General features: G+C 45.0%; 1 protein-coding gene across 7 annotated transcripts in view; it reads left to right on the top strand.

The window, feature by feature from the left end:
* Positions 1-23,387, top strand: part of RPTOR (regulatory associated protein of MTOR complex 1) — a 397,196-nt gene that overhangs the window by 212,127 nt on the left and 161,682 nt on the right. For 6 of the 7 annotated variants that reach the window (XM_044746113.2, XM_044746114.2, XM_070483827.1 and 3 more), the window contains exon 7: positions 10,080-10,139. The exons of the other annotated variant lie outside the window; for it this stretch is intronic. In XM_044746113.2, the coding sequence (XP_044602048.2) occupies positions 10,080-10,139 (60 nt within the window). The remainder of the gene's footprint in view (positions 1-10,079; positions 10,140-23,387) is intronic. 7 annotated transcript variants of the gene reach the window in all.

Raw genomic sequence — 23,387 nt, forward strand, 5'->3', positions numbered from 1 at the left:
TTTTGCCGTGCGCTCTCTCAAGTGGGAGCTCAGCAGCCACTGAGAAGTTTGGCATTCTCCATGAGACCTGGAGTGCGACCTCGCCTGAGAATGAGATCTGGTAATTAATTCTAAACTGACTGGGCTTGGACAACCCGACTGACTAGAGTCCTGAGCCAACTCTCAGCTTCCAGGAGCCTCCTTATAGGGACAAGACTTGGTGTAGGAAGGAAAGAGAAATTAATGCCTGCTTTGTTCCAGTAAAGCCTCGGTAATGCACGGGAGGGGTTTTCGTTTGTGTCCTTCAATTGCAGAAGGAGCTGTGATACTGCATAGCTTATCTTGGTCTCCAGTCCTGTTTAAAATTCCTACAGTCGATTTTGCCTTCACTTGTATTTTGGAGTAAAGTCAGGGCACTGCTGCTCTCTGCGTATCATAGGCTTGTGTTTTTAAATAGGGTCAGCTCTTCTGAAGTTGTCACCTAATGGTGAGTGGTAAGGAATTTGGTGCTGCTGTGGCACCCTCCTGTCACTCACTGAGGCAGGTGGCGGCCTCTTGTTGGCCTGTACTTCCTCTCTCCTGGTGGACACAGGCATGAATTGACACGAGAGTGAACTTCAGGATGTAGAGGAAGGATGAGGGTCAAGGGCATAGCTTCTTAATACAAAAGGAGCAAATCAGACAAGAAAAATATTATAAGAATAATCAAGTAGAAGATTGTGATTTAAGTGTTTGGTTCTTTAAAAGGAGCACTTAATTTTTAACTTCATAGAATGCCACAAGGCCATCGTACATCCAGACAAGGATGGATGAGAGCCTGTCTACTGTGTGTGAAAATAAATAGGTGCATTTATTAGGAAACGTTCCCTTTCAGCCATTCAGCACTGTTTTTCCTTTATGCTGGAGCACCTTTGTCCCCAAGCGTCGCAGCCTCTGCCACCCTGCAGCCATTCGCAGCACTATCAGCAGGTTTTGAATGGCACAAGAAGATGCCTACTAACTTAGAGCTGCGCAGCCAGGGCTCTTGAGGAGTCACCGGGTAGGGGGATCAGAGCTCTGTGTGTGTGTCACGTGCAAAATCCCTGTCCCCTGTGGCTGCCTCCTTCCTGGCTCAGCTTGGCTTCCTCCAGGCAGGTTTAGTATTTGTTCACTTCTCATCTTTGTCAGAAGGTAGTGTAAACACAGTCCTTGTTATTTTTAGTTTATTAGGTAAAAACCTTAGGATTTGAATCAGACTGAGGAGCCTGGAGAATCTGAAGTTGTCCTGAGCAATTCTAAGTTCACGAGGTGGCGTTGCGTGGAAGCGGGTGCCGGAACGGTTGGGAAGAACCCCTCTGAGGCTTGTTGTATGTGTGTTTCTCTTTCCTTTGCTGGAGAGTCACCTCCATGGAAGAAATATGCCTTTTTACAAAAGACTGTTGGTTTTCTGCTTTTGCAAACCGATTCAGTGGCCTCTCTGTCAGCACCAACTGTTAATGATCACAGGGATGAGCCTGGCGGGCAGGGAGGCCCGGAGCCCCCCCTTTAAATCTTGGCAGTCTTCAGATGTAGAAACAAACTGCTGACGTTTTTAAAAATTAGGTCTTTCCCTTGAATGTTTTCCTGACATCAGCTCATTAGTGTAGGAATGTCTGTATTGACTCTCTCTCTTTGTTTACTTTTTATTATTGTAGGACAATTTTCAGCCATTCTACATAACAGTTGAAGGAATAATCAAATGAACCCCTCATGTACTCTTCACCCAACTTTTATAGTTGTTATTTGCTGTGTTGTTTGGTTTTTCTGGCTGTTTTTAGTAAATTACAGACATTATGATGTTTACTACCAAATATTTAAATATCTATTTCTTTTTTTTAAAGACATTTTCCTTATAACCACAATTGTCTTGACTTTTTAATCTCTTCTGAACTAAAATGCCAGAACCCTTGCAAAGTTAGCACTGTTCCCTTGAAAGTTGTTTGCTGTGCCCTGCGGCTCATTTACCCTGCAGGTGCTTACCGGCCCCTGGGACACCTGCCCGTCTCTGGCAGCGGGGCTGTAGCCCAGAGCAGTACATACAGGGCAGCACCTTTGTTGTGTGGCAGCAAGCTCGGATGAGGTGCTGGTCTGAATTTCTCTGACTAGTGAAATCATTAGTTCTTGTTTTAGCTGGCTGGCTTCTGAAGCACAGAGGGCAACCCTGAGACAGCAGACCCCTGAACGTCATTTGTGTCTTGTCCTGCCTGCTGGGCGGGAAGCTCCTAAAGAGACTAAGCTGTTCTGTACATTTACAGCAGCAGCTGTTGACAGCTTCTACATTAGGAAAGTGTCGTCTTCTACTTTCTTTTCTAGTAATACCAAATGGCACACTTTTTAATTGAGTTACACATTCCAGATGATTATGCGCTAGTTTCATATGGGGTTTTTTGCTTGTTTCTTTGTTTTTTTAAACCTACTGGATTAAATGAAATGCCAAGGAATTTGCTTGTTTTACTTTTAACAGTGTATTCATTGCCACTTTCAGCTATCTCCCAAAATTCCTTTTAAAAAAGGAGTACTTGAAGCCCAATGTGTCTGGCAGTGTGTTTCGAGTTCAGAAGGATGGGGTTAAAGTAGGCCCCTCTGTGCCAGCCTCGATGGCACCTCTGTCAGTGGAAGCACTCTGTGAAGAGGACTTCCTGTGCCCGCTCGGAAGAAGGAAGCGGCTGCAGCTCCCCGCTAAGCACAGCCCGGTCAGAGTACAGAGCCCAGCTCCTGAGGACTCTGGAAAGCCAGCAAGCACAGTGGCTCAAGTTTGGGGACTGAAATCAAACAGGAATGACAAGCCGCAGCGGGGATGAGTTCCGAGGGTCATTTCCTCTCCCGTGTCTCCCAGCTTGAGCCCAGGTGCAGACGCGTGCTGGAGCTGCACAGGGAGTGCTGGAGCAAGAGCTCCAGGAAGCCGCTGAGGAGAGGGGCTCCTGCACGTTGGACAGAGCAGAGGTGCGCCACCCCCCCAAGAAAGCATGTTGGTGTGTTCACCACCCTGGCCACTCTCTGAGTCTCCTTGTTCAGGAGTTCTCTAGAGCTCTGTCTCCAGCACCCTTCACTGCGGAGGTGGAGGGTGGAGGGTAGCCTGGGGTGGAAAGTTCCCACTCTCCAATCCAGTGCTTGGTCCTTCTGGGCCCTACCCTGGGTCACCTGTTCAGCATAAACTCAGGTGTGGTCAGAAGGGGCTTCTTATGAATAACAAAGACACTCTGGAAAGGAGGCAGCACATGCTTTGTACCCTCAATGAAATTATATAAAAATGGTCTCTGTGAAAAAGAAAAGATAAATATTGAGATGACAAAAAAATACATCAAGATGGAAAGAGAACTAACAGAAGGAAAAAGTTTAAGAAGTCAAATTTGGTTTCAAAATTTAAGTGACCTTAAAATCAATTGGTCAGTAGAGTAGGTATTATAAGAAAGGGAAAGCAATAAAAAATAGTGGAAGCATGAAAAATAAAACAATGAAGAGTCAATATACAGATAATTATTCTTGAAATATGCAATAGAACAAATGGTAACAAAACAGGGTATAAGCATATGCCATCATTTCAACAAGTATAGGCTTTCTTATTCTTTTCATGAAGTTACCATGACTGGGGTACCTGACAAATAGTGTGTGTACACATGCACGCACACACAGCCATACACACAGAGGCACACACACGCACACGCACGCACAGCCACTGCAGATGAGTTCACGATAAAATATTAGCAATGCGAATCCTGCAGTGTAGTGAGAGAACAGTAAGCTTTGGCCGACTGAGAGTCGTTCCGAGACTGCTTTGATGACTTTCCATTAGGCCGCCTATCAATAAAATTCATCATCTTAATAAGTGAAAGGAGAAACGCTATTTGATAAAATTAAAAATGAATTTTAATAAAAGTAGACTTCCTTCGCATGTGAGAGATTTTCTTCTGGACTAGCAGCCGTCGTCATACTCCCACGCTCCAACATTGTGTTTCCATTAACGTAGTTAGAACAAGGGGAGGAGGCACACGAAGTGTAATTCATTCAACAAACTGCTCTGGAAATGCCAGCCACTGTGATAATTGGATGAGAAAACGAAATGGAAGGCATACGTATTCTAAAGAGAACGCAAATTTGCACTATTTATGTATGATCCGATTGTCAACTTCGCCAAAAAAAAAACCACCAATAAAATCCATTGGAAAACTATTAGCAATACCGTAAGTGTTCAGCAAAGTGACTGATTACTAAATAAATATGTACATACAAATCTGTACCATGAAAGTCAGAGTGGCTTCCTCTGGGGGAGGGGGCAGGAGCAGATGCCGTTGGGGGGACACACGAGGCCATTTAGGTTTTGTAATGTAATATTTCTTAATCTGGGTGGTGGTCATATTTACTTTATTATTCCTTAAACCCACATCTATGTCTTCTGTGCTCTTCATGTATGGTATACTTTACAACTTTTAAAAAATCGTTATCCTTTTTATATATTAAAAATAGCCAGCAAGGAAACATTGGGAAGGGAAACACATCTGATTCTCAGTAGCAACAGTAACAAATAATGACAAAAACATAAACTTTTAAGAACATGTTGGATGTATATATAGAAAACTCTATAAAACTTTACTGATATGAAAGGAAGTTTGAATAAATGGAGGGATTGACCACATTATTGCGTGGTGAGATCTGGTAAATTAAGAATATAAATTCTCCCTAAATTAAACCATAAATTTAGCATAATATTGACAAAGTGATTTTAAAGGTCAACTGGAAGAATAAATGTTTGAGAATAGCCATGAAAATTAAAATAAATAAAGATTTGTGAAAGAAAACTTGTCCCACCAGTTATTAAAATGCGTTTTGGAGTTCAGTTGCAATAGGAGTAGACATTCAAGTCAATGAAACAGAATGGAGAGTTCCAGAAACAGAATCTGTGTATATAAGAATTTATCATTTGCAAAAAGAATGAATTACCCAATATCTAGTATTTGGGGTATACAGCTGACCATTTGAGCATTTTAAATCCCTCCCTCTTACCTTAATAAAATAATTTTCAGGGGCCGGCCCAGTGGTGCAGCAGTTAAGTGCACACGTTCCGCTTCGGCGCCCCAGGTTTCACCGGTTTGAATCCCAGGTGGGGACATGGCACCGCTCAGCAAGCCATGCTGCGGCAGGTGCCCCACATATAAAGTAGAGGAAGATGGGCATGGATGTTAGCTCAGGGCCAGTCTTCCTCAGCAAAAAGAGGAGGCCTGGCAGCAGTTAGCTCAGTGCTAATCTTCTTCTTCTTCAAAAAAAAAATAATAATTAAAAAATAATAATTTTCAAACATGCCAAGATTTAAATGTAAAAAAGAAAACTCACAAAAAGTACTGGAAAAATTATCAGTTAGGAGAATGAAAGAGCCATAAAGGGAGTGATAGCTTTTTTAAAGATAAACTTTAAGTTTTGTTTGACCAAAAAAAAATAGAATTTAACGTAAAATTATAAATTGAGAAAAATTGTGTAACATGTGACTAAGGGTTACTTCTGTTAATGTGTAAAACACTCTTAAAATCATTGGGATGATGAGTACCCCAGTAGAAAAATGCAGAGGTTGGGGCCGGCCCCGTGGCCGAGTGGTTAAGTTCATGAGCCCCACTTTGGCGGCCCAGGGTTTCACCGGTTCAGATCCTGGGCACGGACATGGCACCGCTCATGTTGAGGTGGCGTCCCACATGACACAACTAGAAGGACCCACAACTAAAAATATACAACTATGTTCTGGGGGGATTGGGGGAGAAAAGGCAGGGGAAAAAAAAAAAGATGGGCAAGAGTTGTTAGCTCAGGTGCCGACCTTTAGGGAAAAAAAACAAAAATGCAAAGGGCATAAACAGGCTACAAATAAACCAAAAAATGCAAAGAACCAAAAAAATTATTAGCTGGCATTTAACCACAGTAATAATTAGAGAAATTCAAGTGATGTGTCTTTTCTCACCTATCAGCTGGGCAGAAGTTTTTTGCTTGTTTTGTTTTTATGTTGATAAACCCAGTATTGGCAAGAAGTAAAAAAAATAGGTATATTCAGCCTTGGTGAGACAGTAAATGACACTTGCCTTCTAGAGAGCCATCGAAGAACAGATAGTCATTCAACACATGTGCACCCATTTATCAGGCAGTTCCACCTCTAAGAATGTATCCTGAGGACAACAAACTTAGTGTTCATACAGACAGGATTCATTCATGTATTGAGAAAAGGCAATGTTCTATGTAGTGGTTTTTATATGGTCCATGATATACAAGCGCAAGTTACAAAACAGCATGTGTAAACTGCAATAGATTCATATAATGGAACCCTAGTCAGCAGTAAAATAGAATAAATTCACGATATAAACGAAAACATGGATAAACCTCAATGCATTATGCTGACTGGAAGAGGCCTTCTGTAAAAGTTCATACTGGACAACTCCACTGATATGAAATTCTGGAACAGAAATTAATCAGTGGAAAAATCAGAATAGTTTTTGCCTCTGGGAGCAGGGGGAGGGAGTAGGAATTGGCTGGGAAAGGGCAGGAGAAAACTTCCAGGGATGTTGGGAGCGGTCTCTGTAGGAATGGGTTACACAGGTGTATGCATTTATCAAAACCCAATGAATGTACAACTCAGATGTGTGCACTTCATTGTAAGTTAGTTTACATCAGAAGACAAAAACAATATACAAATACTGAGATCTAGAATTTAGAGGGAAGTGTGCCGTAACTTCACTTGCACCGAAGAGAAGTTGTATTAACAGATGGAGAGGCAGAGAGGTGATAAAGGAAACGTAGGCAGATGCCAACGGTGGGACCTAGGTGGTGGGATATAGGTATTCACTGTAAAATTCTTTCAACTTTGTTGAATGTTGGAAAATGTTGGAAAAGAAATGTTAAAAAAAAAAGTGTAGTGTGTATGCACAGTTCTCTTGTGGTGAGAAACAAAAAGCTAACAAAAGCGGAGTGCAGATAATGGCTGGCCACCGACGCCGGGCACGGGCAGCACAGGGGCGTCTTAGCTGTCGGCCGTGGCTGCTTCTGCGCAGTCGATGGGGGAGGCACAGCGAGGACTCACTTTTCATTACACGTGTCTGTCTTGTTTGGGATTTTGCAGTGACTGTGACTTCCTTTATTCTAGAACAAAATCAACATGATTCAACTTTTTGTAAAAGGTAAATATGAAAATGGTGACAGTTATCTTAGGATTTTGGGTGTCCACAGCGCCTGGCTGAGAAACCCTGGCCTGGAGGGTCAGCAGGCAGGAGGTGAGCATGTCAGGTGCCGTGGAACTGACATAAAGCAGACGGGATCCGTCCGCTGTTTGGAAGTGGTGTGTCGGACAAAGAGGAGTCACACATGGCCCCAGCCTCTTTATGCGCTCCATCACCAGGACCAGGCAGTAAGCACTGAAGAAGCACCAGCTGTTGTGTCGATTGTTATAATGATTAACGTCCAGTTTGGGGAGGTTTTTGAGCCGTTTTTATTACTTCTTCTTTGGCCTGCTCTTCGGCCTTTCACTGCCCAGTAGCGCTCTTGTATGGAGGAAGGAGAGAATACTGTGAGCAACAAAACCAGCTGTTGCCAATTCTGGTGCGGAGGGAATCGATGTTATTGCTGATGTAAAATGTGTGGATTATCAGTGACTGATTTATCCATGCTGCTCTTATGTGTAGAACCATACCATGAATATTTTAAAGTTGCATGTTGTCCCTATTTTTAATTTCCTGTTTAATGGAACTTGATGTTTTCAGTGGATTTATAATAATGCCATTTCCCAGTCAATAATTAAGTTATTTTTATAATTTTAAAGTCTTTGCTAATTCCAAAATCTGGCCGACTATGAATCTGTTTTACTAACTTTTTTCTCTTGACTTTATATAGGATACTCTCCATTGTGGATGAGACATTAAGAAACTCTGGATTCTGTTGTTTTCCTCTGAAGAGTGTTTAGCTCTGTTCTCCCAGGCTGTTTAATTGCTCTTGTGCTTGCTTGGTTGTAGGACTGATCTCTGTTGGCTTTGCTCTTAGTTCTGGAGTGTGGCTCCGAATCCTGGAGTGTGGCTGTAACTAAGGCATGACCCCTCTGGGGTGTCAGTGGAAGGCCCCAGGTGTTGATCAAGCCCCTCTAATTTGGCTGGCTGGTTCTCCCTGTCTTTGGGCACACTGGTGAGCAGGTGTTGAAATCTCTGCTCAGCACCTTCAGCCTTTCAGATGTTGTATCCACCGGGCTCCTTGGAGTCTCATCTCGTGTGTGCAGGGCGGGAGTCAGCCAAGGACTCCAGGAGAGCTTGCTTGCAGATTTTGGCTCCTTCCTTCCTAAGACTTCCCCCCGAAGTTTCCGGCAGGCTTCAGTGCTGATCTCTGACTCCTCACCCCATAAGACAGTTGCTTTTCAGTTGAGCGCCACCCCCACATGCTATGTGAATTGGGGAGTACCTGTGGGAAAAGCTGGATAAAGGTGGATCTCACCCAGAGTTAGTCTTCTTTTAAGGGTGATATCCCTTCCATTTCTGCCTGTATTTATTTGTTCTTTAGTGCTTTCAAATGGTTGTTTTTTATATTTTGTCCAGAGCTTATTATTGTTATTGGCAAAAGAATTAGTCTTACAAATTATTCTGTCATTACTGGAATCCAGAAGTCCCAATCAATAAGTGTGTTATAGACAAAATGACAAACCACCCAGTAGCACAGTCTGCATGGAAGTCAGACTGGAAAACATATTTCCTGTAGAGCATTTTATCCACTGGGGGATTCTGATTTACACGGCACTGTGCTGCATGTGCATGGTGCAGCGGTGCATGGGAGCAGGCCGGGCGGAGCTATCTGAAGGTGGAGCCGGCAGAAGGATTGGCTCCAAGTGGAATTGACTCACTGATGGAGCGTCTAGGTGCTGAGCCCTTGTGCCCGCGGGAGATGGCTGCTCTCTGCGTCAGGCAAACGTGGCCAGCACTTTCGTTTCTTCTGCTCGCTGAATGAGAGAACACTGGTATGGCAGCCACTACCAGGAAGGTCACTTCCTCTCTGCTGGCTGAGTGAGGCTTTGCTTCCTGAGCTAGTGAGCCTGGCCAGGCTTGGAGCCCAGGGATCACCAGCAGCCAGCTCCGTGTCCACCACCCTGTCAGGAGCCAGTTGCCCACGAGACACCGTCCTCACAGCCTTGTCTGTTGTCTTTCCGCCTCTGAGTCTCTTGACCCTCCTGTCTTTCTCTTTCCCACCCACCTCACATGCGTCACTCCATGTCTCCTGGAGTGAGTCCTGGTCCTTGTACTTGTCCCCTCCCTTGGGCCCACTGGCCTTCTCCCATCTTCCTCCCCTTCTCTTGTCCAGCCAGAGATACATGGAAATGCATTTTGCAGGTGTGAGTGTTTGCTGTGTGCCTGCCGCTGTTTTGTAGAGGGGATTATTTGTTCTAAATTTGTAAAGCAGGTGAATTAAACACTTTACATGTCTCCCCCTAAAAATACTGAGTTGCCCTGTTACTCTGTGTTACCGTTGATTCTGTCTTGCTGGTGCCAGCAGCGCTGACGGGAGGGAAGAAGGATGGTCGCAGTCCCATCCTAGCCCTCCGGGATGGCCCTGCCTGAGGATGTTAAGTCTCTCGGCTCTGACGCCTGTGATTTTAGGATAATTAAAATGATAGCATTGAACTCACTTTTCTTTGTCTTCTCCCTCAAATTTATTTTGTGTGCCTGGAGGTTATTCACTGATTCTCCTGTCATTCTCCTCAGCTTGTTTTCATAAGAAGGAAAAAAAGGAAGAGAAGTCCAGTCTGTCCATTGTTTGGGGGAGAGCTTCCTTTCACGTCGCCGCTCCTTGCCCCCTACCGCCCACCCTTGGGTGGGGGCTCTGCTCCATGTCGCTGAAGACTTGTTCTCTCCATCTGCTGAAAACTCACTGATGCAGCTGTGTGGTCCTGCGCCTGTGACAGGCTGGCAGTGAGATTGTCTTCATAAATCTAAAAGCTGCCAGAATTAAGGAAACCTGGGCTTCTTTTTCACCCTGCAGTCCCCATCCCAGCTTTGTCTCTTTACTTTTTCTGAGGGCCTGTTGCATTTTCCTGTTAAGTGTCCCGTTAGTGTGATTCACTCTCTTTTCTTTCTCTGCAGGTTTTGCATGCAGAAGTGTGTTAGTCTGGTGCCTGGAGTCACACTGGATTTAATAGAAAAGTAAGTAGGATTTTTAAGCTCTTGAGGCTTTCTGGGTCTGAGGGGGAGTCTCCTCCTTTTATTGCTTGTGGTTCTCAGACATACTTCCTGTTAGCATGGGGACGTCTCTTTCTTGTGGGTGTGTTCTTTTGTTCTCTGATTAAGGCCATATTTGTGATTGTTACATTAGGGCTTAGTGTAGGACATAGCTAAATGTGGGGCCATATTAAAAGAAAAGAATAAAAAGCTGAATCCTTTTGAACATTTAAAAATACTCCCAACACTCAGCTGAAGCAAAAACGTCTCACTGCACGTACAGATGTCTGCTCCGTGGCTGCAGAGGCCTCTTGCGGTACCGTGTGCACCTGATCTTCAACTCACCCTTTAATATCCTGCAGCCTTCCACCCCCACCCTGTTCTGTGGCAGGGCAGGTGGGGCGGTGCCGGCAGGAGGTGTCCTTCCTGGCGCGTTGGAGCCCCAGGGCCTCTCCTCGCCCTCCGGGTCCGTGGGCCGGCCTGTCCGCCTGCTGCTGTGAGCCTCTGTCCGTCCGAAACACTCTCACGGCTCTACCCCGCACCTGTGTGTGTTGTTTCTCTGTGTGTTCATTTGACTCATCCTGTTCATCTAGGGGGTTGTTCTTAAACCCTTCTGCTCTGAACCCTGTTTCTTCTGGAAGTAGCATACGAGATAATTGTTTTCTAAGTTTTGTTTTACAAAATCATGTGTTAAAACGGCTAAGGCCTGAATTTAACTAAATTAGATACGAAAGGCAAATCTACTTCTAGATTTCTCTTCTAGGAAAAGACTTGCCTGCGTGTCAGGGGAAACATATGAGCATTATGCCTGGATGTCCACCGATGGGGCCCGATGGAGTTGATCGCGGTACATTCCTACTGGGGGTTGCTCGCTAGACGGCAGATGCAAAGAGTGTGTAGCTAACCTTGTACTGACGTGGGATGTTGTTAAGTGAGAAGGGCCAGTTGAGCCCAATGCACACGGTAGGACACCGAGAGTGTTCTTAAGACAATGCATCTGTGTGCGTGTGTGAATACACATAAAAAGGGCATGAAATGATGTAATTGTAGTTCACTCTGGTCTTGATAGGAAAGTAGAATTTGGAGAAAGGAGGGGAGAGAAGCAGTGTTAATTGACTTCCATTTTTTCTATCTTTTAAAAATTTTTTTATAAGAATGTAGACAAGTAAAATACATGTAGAAATAAATTTAAAAGGAAGAGTCAACAAATATAATTAGGATACCTGCAGACAATTCATTGAATATAATTTCTCCTTTTAAATTCTGAGTAAATATCTAAGGAAATCAGATGACCGGTCACTGCATCTGTTTATTTTAGGATGCATTTGTTCACCAGCAAAATGGGATGCTGTGGCAAGAAAGAATTCACATATCGATCAGTGCCAGCAGGGCAAATGGAAAGGGTTGGAGTCCCTCTGCTCAAGAGTAGGTCTTGGGTATCACAAAACCAGCCCATAGTTGACAGAGACTTAGAAGTCTTTGTTAGAAAGGTGGCCTTAGGAGCCGGCCCGGTGGCGCAGCAATTAAGTTCGCACGTTCCACTTTGGCTGCCCGGGGTTCGCCAGCTCAGAACCCGGGTACACACATGGCACTGCTTAGCAAGCCATGCTGTGGTAGGCGTCCCACATGTAAAGTAGATAAGGATGGGCACGAATGTTAGCTCAGGGCCAGTCTTCCTCCAAAAAAACCCAAAACAAACAAAAACAAAAACAAAAAACAACAACGAAAAAAGAAAGGCAACATTGGCTGAAGCAGAGGTTGAGGCGTATTGACAGGTGAGGGTGCTGGCAAGCTGGATTCAAAGTAGCGGCAGCTTTGCGGGTCGTGATTGAGAACCAGTGCTAAAGCTGTGTCCAGAGGAGCCACGTGTGCTACATCAGGCGCAGAGCGGATACAAGGTGATTGGCCTGGCGCAGACGCAGTGGCCAGAGCAGGGACCGCGGACCTTAGCGTTGTCGAGTGTGCAGTGGTCAGTGAGGGTGCAAGTTCCAGAGTCTCACTGGACACGCATCACCATCCATCTCACACCAGTAAACTGGTTGTCTGCTTCCTTCTTCTCACAGCTCTTTACTGTGTACATGCTGCTCCAGGCACAGGTGTTTGCTGGTTCTCTACAAATCGTGAGCCACGGTGCAGTCTGGTGATAGCTTTGAGAGCACTGTTGTTGACCACCTGTAAAACATGGGTGAGCCACACGGCAAATTTCCATCTTCCCGTTTGCGCTCTGTAGACCCTGCTCACTCGGCATACTCATGGTCGGGAAGTAGAGGGCCGTGCTGGGGCACACGCGGGCCGAGCAACACAGGCATTAAGGTGTTCTCCTTTAAGGGGTCTTCCATGTTTGCTCACGTCCTGGCCAAACCCACACACTCTCTTCCAGAGACAGGCAGGCGCAGCGCGCCACTGCTCGTGAGAGCAGCTCCTCCATGTGCTAAGCCACTTTTACCTCCAGGAAGGGCTGTGACCTGGAAGACCTTTTACCAATGCTAAATGATCATGTCATCATCGAGAAACAGCACATGGAAAAGGATTTTAACAAATAAGAAAATACTAGATCCTTCTGGTCACCCAGTCTGTTTGGTTTGGTTCCGTGACGAGATGTCACAGCTCTGCAAAACTGTTCCGTTAGAACTCCGTTTCCCAGTCTTTGCTGTACCCTGTCTTTCGGGTCTTTATTTCCCCTCCGTTTCTGAGTTATAGAATGCTCCATTGCCTGTACCATTACCCATGCTGTGCATTGCCACATACATGTAATTTCTCAAATAAACCATATCCATGAAAATTTCAACAAAATTACAGTTTATCAGAGCTAGGTTGCTGCTGGTGGCCTGTTCAGACAGTTCTTGGTTTAAAGTTGTCTTGATTTTGTTTTCCTTTTGCCTCCCTGTGAGTATTTCCGGAGCTCCCTGTGAAGGGGACGGAGTGGTTTGTCCTCTCCCGTTAGGCAGGGCAGCAGGAAGCATGAAGCCAGCCCACTCCTCTGTCTCCGTGCTGGACAGCGTCCCAGCTCTCCCTCCATCTTGGATGGCCCAGGTTTGTGCTGTCCTCTCCCCTCCTGGTTACTCAGCACAGTGGTGGCCGTTCCAGACTGTGCCCTGCTCCTGTTTGTTGAGCCATATGGGCCCAGACAAAGCTCGTGACATGTTTCGAGTCTCCAGAGTAAAAAGAGCTATTAAAAATCACATAATTGACACTACATCAACAAAATGAAAAACAAAAACCACATGATCATCTCAATAGACGCAGAGAAAGCATTCGACAAGATCCAACACCCATTTATGATAAAAACCCTCAGTAAAATGGGTATAGAAGGAAAGTACCTCAACATAATAAAGGCCATATATGATAGACCCACAGCCAACATCATACTCAATGGACAAAAGCTGAAAGCCATCCCTCTGAGGACAGGAACAAGACAAGGGTGCCCACTTTCACCACTCCTATTCAACATAGTACTGGAGGTGCTGGCCAGAGCAATTCGGCAGGAAAAAAAAATAAAAGGAATCCAAATAGGTAATGAAGAAGTAAAACTCGCGTTGTTTGCAGACGACATGATCTTATACATAGAAAACCCCAAAGAATCCACAGAAAAACTATTAGAAATAATCAACAACTACAGCAAAGTAGCAGGGTATAAAATTAACGTGCATAAATCAGTAGCATTTCTATACACTAACAATAAACTAACAGAAAAAGAACTCAAGAACTCTATCCCATTCACAATCGCAACGAAAAGAATAAAATACCTTGGGATAAACTTAACCAAGGAAGTGAAGGATCTATACAATGAAAACTACAAGACTTTCTTGAAAGAAATAGGCGATGACATAAAGAGATGGAAAAACATTCCTTGCACATGGATTGGAAGAATAAACATAGTTAAAATGTCCATACTACCTAAAGCAATATACAGATTCAGTGCTATCCCAATCAGAATCCCAAGAACATTCTTCACAGAAATTGAACAAACAATCCTAAAATTCATATGGGGGAACAAAAGACCACGAATTGCTAAAGCAATCCTGAGCAAGAAAAACAAAGCCGGCGGAATCACAATCCCCGATTTCAAAACATACTACAAAGCTACAGTGATCAAAACAGCATGGTACTGGTACAAAAACAGGTCCACAGATCAATGGAACAGAATTGAAAGCCCAGAGATAAAACCACACATCTATGGACAGCTAATCTTCGACAAAGGAGCAGAGGGCCTACAATGGAGAAAAGAAAGTCTCTTCAACAAATGGTGCTGGGAAAACTGGACAGCCACATGCAAAAGATTGAAAATCGACCATTCTTTTTCACCACACACCAAAATAAACTCAAAATGGATCAAAGACCTAAAGATTAGGCCTGAGACATTAAGTCTTTTGGAAGAGAATATAGGCAGTACACTCTTTGACATCAGTTTCAAAAGAATCTTTTCGGACACTGTAACTCCTCAGTTGAGGGAAACAATAGAAAGAATAAACAAATGGGACTTCATCAGACTAAAGAGCTTCTTCAAGGCAAGGGAAAACAGAATTGAAACAAAAAAACAGCTCACTAATTGGGAAAAAATATTTACAAGCCACTTATCCGACAAAGAGTTAATCTCCATAATATACAAAGAACTCACACTGCTTACCAACAAAAAAACAAACAACCCGATCAAAAAATGGGCAGAGGACATGAACAGACATTTCTCAAAAGAAGATATGAATATGGCCAATAGACACATGAAAAGATGTTCATCATCGCTAATCATCAGGGAAATGCAAATCAAAACTACACTAAGATATCACCTTACCCCCGTTAGATTGGCAAAAACATCCAAAACCAAGAACGACAAATGTTGGAGAGGTTGTGGAGAAAGAGGAACCCTCATACACTGTTGGTGGGAATGCAAACTGGTACAGCCACTATGGAAAACAGTATGGAGATTTCTCAAAAAGTTAAAAATAGAAATACCCTATGACCCAGCCATCCCATTACTGGGTATCTATCCTAAGAACCTGATATCAGATATCTCAAGAGTCCGTTGCACCCCTATGTTCATCGCAGCATTATTTACAATAGCCAAGACGTGGAACCAGCCTACATGCCCAGAAACTGATGATTGGATAAAGAAGATGTGGTATATATACACAATGGAATACTACTCAGCCATAAAAAAAGACAAAATTGGCCCATTCACAACAACGTGGATGGACCTCGAGGGTATTATGTTAAGCGAAATAAGTCAGTCAGAGAAAGACGAACTCTATATGACTCCACTCATAGGTGGAAATTAGTATATTGAGAAGGAGATCTGATCGGTGGTTACCAGGGAAAAGGGGGGGTGGGGGGAGGGTACGGAGGGGGAAGTGGTGTACCCACAACATGACTAACAAAAATGTACAACTGAAATTTCACAAGCTTGTAATCCATCATAACATTAATAAAAAAAAAAAAATCACATAATTGTAGGAAGAAAAAATTTTAAGTTATTTAGTCAAACCCTCTAATTTTCCTGAAGAGAAACCTGGTGTTCAGTTCAGCTTCCTGGGTGGCATTTTCCACCTGGCAGTGCAGGGCCAGCCTTGCGGCCAGATCTCTGGGTGTCTTTCTGTGGTCCTTACACACACCCGCCCTCCCTCTACCCAGACTTCGCTGTCAGGACAACCAGCCCTTGTCCTGTCACTTTCTCAGCCTTAAAATGTGCACAGCAACTTGACACCCTAAGCATGATCCACGAAAGAAAAAAACTGGTGAATTGGACTGCATCAAAATTTAAAATGTTTACTCTCTGAAAGACACTGCTAAGAGAGTGACAAGACAAGTTGCAGACTTGGGGAAAATATTTGCGAATCACATGGCTGACAAAGAACCTGTAGCCAGTGAACGTGATGGAATCCACACAGAATTTAAAATACCTTACGAGGGACATCTGAAAGCTATATAATGTCATAGACCAATGTTACTGCAATTAAAAAAATTTTTTTAATAAAATAAAAATTCTAAAAAAAAAAAACTTGTATCCAGAACATATAAAGATATTCAAAACTCAAAAATAAGAAAATAAAACAACCTGTCCAATTGAAAAATGGAAGAAAGTTCACTGAAGAGGATCTCAGCATGGCCAATAAGCACGTAAAAAGATGCTCAAAATCATTAACCATTAGGGAAATAGAAATTAAAACCCAAACGAGATACCACTACACACCTGTTAGAATGATTCAAATGGAAAATGGGCAATACGAAGTGCTGGAGAGGATGTGGAGCAGCCAGAACTCATACGTTGCTGGCGTGAATGCAAAGTGGTGCAGCCACTCTGGAAAAATGTGGCAGTTTCTTGAACCTTTAGACATGCCTTACCATATGACCAGCAGTCCCGCTCCCAGGGCTTTATCCTGGAGGAATGAGAACTTAAGTTCACACAAAATCCTGTGCAGGAATGTTTATGGTAGCTTGATGCATCATCGCCAAATCTTAGCCCAAATGTCCTTCAGGGGTGGATGAGTAGACACACTGTGGTGCGTCCATACTGGGAAATATTAGTCAGCACGACACAGGAGTGACATTTGGTTCACTGCCATGTAGGGGATCCCAGGAGCCCTGTGTGGAGTGATTCTATTCCTGTGACATTCTGGAAAAGGCAGCAGTGTAGGGTCAGAAAACAGATCAGTAGTTTTCAGGGGTTAGGAGTCTGGAGAGAGTGTAGCTATAAAGAGCCACCAGAGAGGGCATTTTGAGGGTGAAGGAATGTTCACTACCCTGATTGTGGTGGTGGTCCCACAAATCTCCATATGCTAAAATCATAGAACTGTACACCAAAAAAACCCACTTACTATATGACAACTTAGAAAATAAAGTTAATATGTAAGTTGGGGAAGTAAGAAACCTGCAAGTGAGTATAGTTCAAAATGACTGAAGGACGGCATGGCAACCGTGGCCTGGGCTGAGGAGCAGACTGAGCAGGAGCTGAGAGAGGAAGTGGTGTTTCTTCTTTGCAATGTGCTCTGTTGTTTCTTGGGAGGAAACCTTCGCTGTCATTACTTACGCTGTTTCATGAGGATTGAAAAATAGAAGTAAACACTCATGTATTAAGATTTTAGTATTTTTCATCAAGCATTATTTTCCTCAGTCATGACTTTAGAGTTTGCAACCACCAATGTCCTTCCCAGAAACAGTATTTACTGCCCTCCCCAGCACTAAGTGACTTTCTCTGCTGACAAACCTACACTTTAGCTTCTGACGGCTGACTCACATTGTCCTCTTCTTTTCTCCATCTCACCCTCTCTGCCAAGTGATGCTACAAAGTTGGTTAAATGCTGGGGCCAGCCCCGTGGCCCAGTGGTTAAGCGCGTGTGCTTCGCTTCAGCGGCCCAGGATTTCGCTGGTTTGGATCCTGGGCGCGAACATGGCACCACTTGTCAGGCCATGCTGAGGTGGCATCCCACATGGCACAACCAGAGGCACTCACAACTAAAATATACAACTATGTACTGGGGGGATTTGGGGAGAAAAAGGAAAAAAAAAAAGAAGATTGGCAACACTTGTTAGCTCAGGTGCCAATCTTTAAAAAAAAAAATTGGTTAAATGCTGAAAGATTGGGTGTGTGTGTTTTAATTTTTTAAAAAAACCGTAATTAACTGTCATTAACAGCAGGCAGTTTTCAAAATGCATCCTGAGTGGGGATCAGGGGGCAGAGAAGTGGGTGTGGTGGAAAGACCGTGGACGGGAGTTGGGCAGACATGGCTCGGGTCCTGGCCTCAGCCTTAGGAGCTACACTTGCAGGGTGCACCTCTTTCACCTCCGTATCTGTCCCCGTCCTGAAGAGCGGGCCTCACACGGGTCTGACTGAGGACTGAGTGGTGCTGATGGGCATCACGCTCCCTGCCGCAGCCTCGCCTCTGTGGGCTCTCAGTGGGTGCCGACCCGCCCCCACAGACTTTTCTGTTCTTCAGCACTGCCCCTGAAGCTACAGTGTGAATAATGGTTCATATTACTTTACACTTCTGAAGCCGTCTGGATTCCAGATAAAGACTGCGCTAGGAAATGTCTTTCATACACCTGTCCTGCTCACCATCCGGCAAATGCTGTCATATGTCTTTTGGAAAACTGTATATCCAAGTCCAACTGTGCAATTAAAAAGAGATAGTTCTGATTTCAGAGAGGTTTGCATTTCAGAAAACTATCCACACTAACTGGGACGGGCTACGAGTGTCCAGAATGAACCACACTTTTCTCTCAAGGCATCGAGGATAGAGCTTCTTGAGGGGGTTGTGATGGTGGTGACAAAAAGAGAATAAGAGCAGGTCATTTTAGAAACCTCAAGTCTTTATGTGAATAACTGTTGAAGGTGTGTTGACTCTGGTCTGAGTCACTGATCTCTGACTACAGCTCAGCAGAAGTGTAGTTCAGTTGAGACACACGAATCAACACACAGTCATTTCCAGGTTGAGATACCACAGGGCTGTTTTCCTGTGTAGCCTGGCAAAGCTTAGTTTCAATGTGAGTGGTTGAATTATGTTTGTTTTTTATGCCAGGACAAACTCCAAACTTTAGAATTATGTAGCACTAGAAAAAATCCAGATGTTCAGCTCCAGAAGACACCCGGCCACAACAGCCATTAGGTCTCTGTATGAGTAGATGCAAGTTGCTAATTTCTATAGCGTATTCAAGAGATTTTCCATTTAAAACAAACGCTATTCTATTTTTTAGATTTTTAACTTTTTCCCCAATTATGCTCACAGTCTATAAGAAGAAAATTTTTCAACAAGCAGACTTGATTTTGCAGTTATGAAGCTGGGCAGAAATGCAGCACATCTGTGTTTGATAGACTCTTCCAGGCTGCTGTGGTTTCTATATTCAGAGACCATTCCTGGAAAAAATGTCTCATTATTTTCACCTATTTTATTATCATTTTCTGGAGATTTCTTCTCAAAATACATAACTCTTGGTTACAGTGAGCTCTACGGCTTATCCCTTCCTGGGACCATGGTTCGTTTCCACTCACTGCGTTGGGGCCACTTGGGGTTCCCTCAGGACCGGGATGTGGCTCGTTGTGATGTTAACCTACTCATCAGTGAAGGCAGGTCCACTTGGACAGCTGTCATGTGACACAGCGCAGAGCCGAACAGATTGTTCATGTGTGAGACCTGAGGCTGTGCGGGACGATTTCTACCGCCACCCCACTCCTGGCAGCTGAGGCCTGTGCCCCCTCTTTCCCTCGTTATGTCAGCAGTAGGCCCGTTTTCATCAGCCATTTGCTAGCATGTTGAGTCCCCTTTGTCCATTTAGGTGTACTTCCTCAGCACAATTCCCACCCCGTCTCTGATACTTGGTCTGTAATTCGCCCAAAGAGGTGCTGAGTGGCTGTCTAATCAAGACGTTGTGTGGTGCTGTCGTGTTCAGAGTGTTTCCATGCAAGGGCGTGTGGGTCTCGACTGCCCTCAGTACCAGGAGCAACAGAGGAAGCTGAGCCTTAGGAAGCCAAGCGACCTTATCCGCAGCGAAACAGCTGAAAACCGTACAGTCCAGACTCAGACCCAGACTTTCGTTTTGTTGTGTTTTAATTCAAACACAGGTTGAAACCCTTTTGTCAAGATGTGAAGGAGTGAGGGACACAGAGCCTAGGGGGTGGCGGGAAGATGGGCAGATGAGCAGTAAGGGACATGAGTGCAAACTAGGCTGTCTCTCCAGCTATGCTAGGTGGGCCTGGTGGTTCAGATGGAAGCAGAGTGTGTGAGGGACACCACATCTCCCTGGTGGCCTTCTAGCCGGTCTGGTCATTCCAGAAGCCACAGCCCAGCTGTGCTCCCACATTCAGTCCCCGCCATCCTTCATTCTGCTTGCGTCTGCTCCACCAGTGTTGGTGTGGGGTGGGTCCAGCCTTGCCTTGTGCAAAATGCCGGGGCCACTGTGCTTCGGGATGAGGCTCTCTCCAGCTCATTCCAGGGCAAGCTTGTCACCAGTGTACCCGTAGGCAAGTGGAGTCACCTCCCTGACACAGAAGCCCAGAGATCAGTCTCTGAAAGTGAGATCCTCCTGCCAAGTCCCCTCTTTCCGGTGCTCCAAGTGTGCAAGTGCCCCAGTCCCGGGGCCACAGCTGACTTGGGCAAAGCCTTTTGAATTTTTTTGTCTTATTTTTCAAAACTTTCCTAAAATTGAGTAGTTACAAATTGGCTCACTGCTCCTGCTCAGGTGGACCAGTCACTTCGGTTGATTTAAAGTCATTCTTCACAGACTCTGTGGGTAGGATGTCCCCTGCATCAGATTCAGCAGGAGGGCGTTCCTCCTTTAGAAGCCATGTCCTACCCAGCGGCTGTCACAGGGTGGGCTTTCCAGCAGCATCCTGTGATACACATTCATCCCCAGATTCGCCTTCCCGGCCATGTGACTGAGCAAGGTGGGGGCAGAGGCGCCTCTGCACCAGCCTCCCTGCCCCAGGTAGGATGAGGAAGTGTTTCTTTTAAAAATTTATAAGTAGCTGATGTTTGGAGGAGCCACGGAATATTTCAAAATACGTAAACTTTTGAGTAGTTTGAGAGATTTTAATAGAAAAGTTGCACAATATCAATACAGCTGTCGGAGTGGTTGCCAGGTGAGGTCTTGGAGAGCCTGGTGGTTGGTTGAGTGATGCTCCACGTGTCCCTGGTTACTGTGACCGGTTCTCCTCTCCAAGAGGAACGGGGCTCCGGGCTCCTGGAATCGCGTCTGCATTAAGGGTGACAGATGGCATCCGTCATTTTGACTTCTTTGCCAGCATTAACTCTCTGGGGGTCCCTCTCCCCACTCCCTCCTGTTGGGGTGCATGTGGCCATCGCCGCAGAGCTGTGGGAACCTCATGTGGATGTCCAGTACAGCTTGTTGGATGAACTGATCGAGGGTCCAGGTTAGTTGGTGGGATAACTTGTTTTAAATTACAGTTATGGTGTAAAACAGAAATGGGATCTTTTGCTCAATTCCTTGATCCCATTTAATTTATTCTTTAGCAGTTCTTTATTCTGAGCAAAATCCTAAGGACTGTAGATTGGTGGGGAGGAAACACCATCAGCAAGGAAGCCCCTAAGAAAGTATTTATCTTTCTAGAGCGGTGTGAGCTATGTAGATTGCGAGGAGAGACAGACATTAGGGAACTTCTTGTGATGCATAAACATAAGGTGAGCTGGGCTGTCACTTAATACGTTACTAATTTTTGCCAGCATTTAAGGATTCTGAAGACTTAGCTCTGCACACAGCTCATTGTCTCGTTTCAGCCAAGCACATGGAAATTCTTGCACTTGAGAACCACTGTGTCACCTCTAAGTGTGCAGGCGATTCTGGTCCCTATCCCACCTGACTAGAGTGACCAGTCATAATATGGAGATGAGACAGGGAGATTCAGGCCTGTGTTGTTGGCCTAATGCCCTGCAAAAAATAAGAAGACCTGCAAAAAATAAGAATAATGTGTGTCTCATCCTCTGCCTGCTGTTTCCCTCCTGAGGCCCTTGCTCTGTGTAGGAAGGGTCATCCTGGCACAGTCTGGTGAGTAGCCTTGCTGAGGCCTGGCTGTGGGTGCCCAGGCAGCATTTGGCCTGCATGGACCAGGATGGCAGGCATGTGTCCTGTGCCCACATGCCCTCACCTGCTGCTCTCTCGAAGCTGTCCTTCCCCATGTGCAGCTCTGTGTGTGCCAATGCCTCCAGGACCAAAGCTCAGTAGGATCAGAGCTCGGCTGTCAGTGTCGATGTTAGCTAATGAGGAGATCCTGCCTGCAAGCTGCACAGCAGATGACTTCATGTCCAAGGATCCCCTAGAGAGCCCCCTAGGAGTCTCAGGACCTGGAGCAGGAGGGTGTAGAGGTTTGACGGCGGCACTGAGCCCCACTTCCATGACCTCTCTTTCCAGCCATTTTTATGACCCTAGTGTAACCGAACTCAGTGGGTTCATCTCTTGGTGAGCCAAAACCACAACCAAGGCTGAAGAAGGTGAAGAAAAAAGTTTATTGCTTGCACAAACAATGGAGAACACCCGGGATAGCTCCCAAAGGAGTGTCCCCCCCGAGGCTAGTGCCAGTAGAGACTTTATATTCCAGAGTGCAGAGGGTGTGTTACAAGGGTGTAGCAACTGGACCTAATCAGGGCGCATGTGCAGGCTGACCTGAGGAGTTCAGTGTAACATCCCATTACATAACAGGCCCGTGGTAGCTGTTGGACACTTAGAGCTGGAGCAACTTGCAGCGGCCCTGCTGCAACTGTTAAGTGTTCACTGTGTTAAGTTTCACTGTGGGATGGCAACATTTGCAAACACCAGACATCAGCTTCTGAAAAACAGCACGTTTACTTTTCTCCTTGTCTGGAAACCATTTGACAGACTCTGTTTAGCAAAGGGTCAGATTTTCAGTAACCGTCTTCTTGCCTGGTTTCTGGTTACACTAGGTGCCAGCGCCTTCCCCTGCTGCCCAGAGACCATTAGACATCCACCCTGATTGGGCCATTCTCCTCCACTTTGCTGTCACTGGAGAACCTGATCAAAAAGTTTCATACTTCAGAATGCCTGCATGGTAATTCTATAATAAATGAGGTTTGTTTCAAACAGCTGCCTCTGTGCAACTGCTCAGCATAAGGTTCCCAGGATATCGAGTATTAACCCCTTGCCAGCTTCTGCCACCTTTGTCAGATCTGCAAAACGGGTGTTGTTTAGTCTCAACACGAGACCAGAGAAAAGATAGGGGCGGTGTTTGTGTCTTCTAATTATTTAGCAGTCTTTAAAGCTAGGGAAGGAATTTGTTTTCTAATTAAGCTGCTGTGTCTGGAAGTAAATTATAGTGAACCTTCCTCGAGCACCCCCGATTTCTAATGATCTAAGCAAACCTAGCAGCCTGATAAATAAGCGTGTTGCCACTGCAGTGCATATTTATATTCTGAATCATTTGAGAGCGTGGCAATAAGATCCATGCTTGGAAATTAAGGGACATTTTTCAGGCCTGAAACAAAGTAATGAAATGCTTACACAGTGCTGGAAATCTTAGGGTACTCAGAAAGCTGCAGGAGATCAGAAAGACGTCGAACCTGTTCCGTGAGGCTGTTAGTTAGTATTCTGATCACTGGAGGCACAGAGCGCACCAAAAATTATTCATGATTAACATCTATGTGTAAACAGCATCTTTGGAATAGCTAACAATCCTGTGTCTTGGATGAAATGAGTTGCTGTCCTGCTTCCTGTGAAGCCCGAGCAGAGGTTTTTGTTTCGCCCCCGTTCTGTCCAGGAGAGCAGCCGAGGCTGAAG

Source organism: Equus asinus, chromosome 13 (genome assembly GCF_041296235.1).
Source record: "Equus asinus isolate D_3611 breed Donkey chromosome 13, EquAss-T2T_v2, whole genome shotgun sequence".
Taxonomy (NCBI): Eukaryota; Metazoa; Chordata; class Mammalia; order Perissodactyla; family Equidae; genus Equus; species Equus asinus.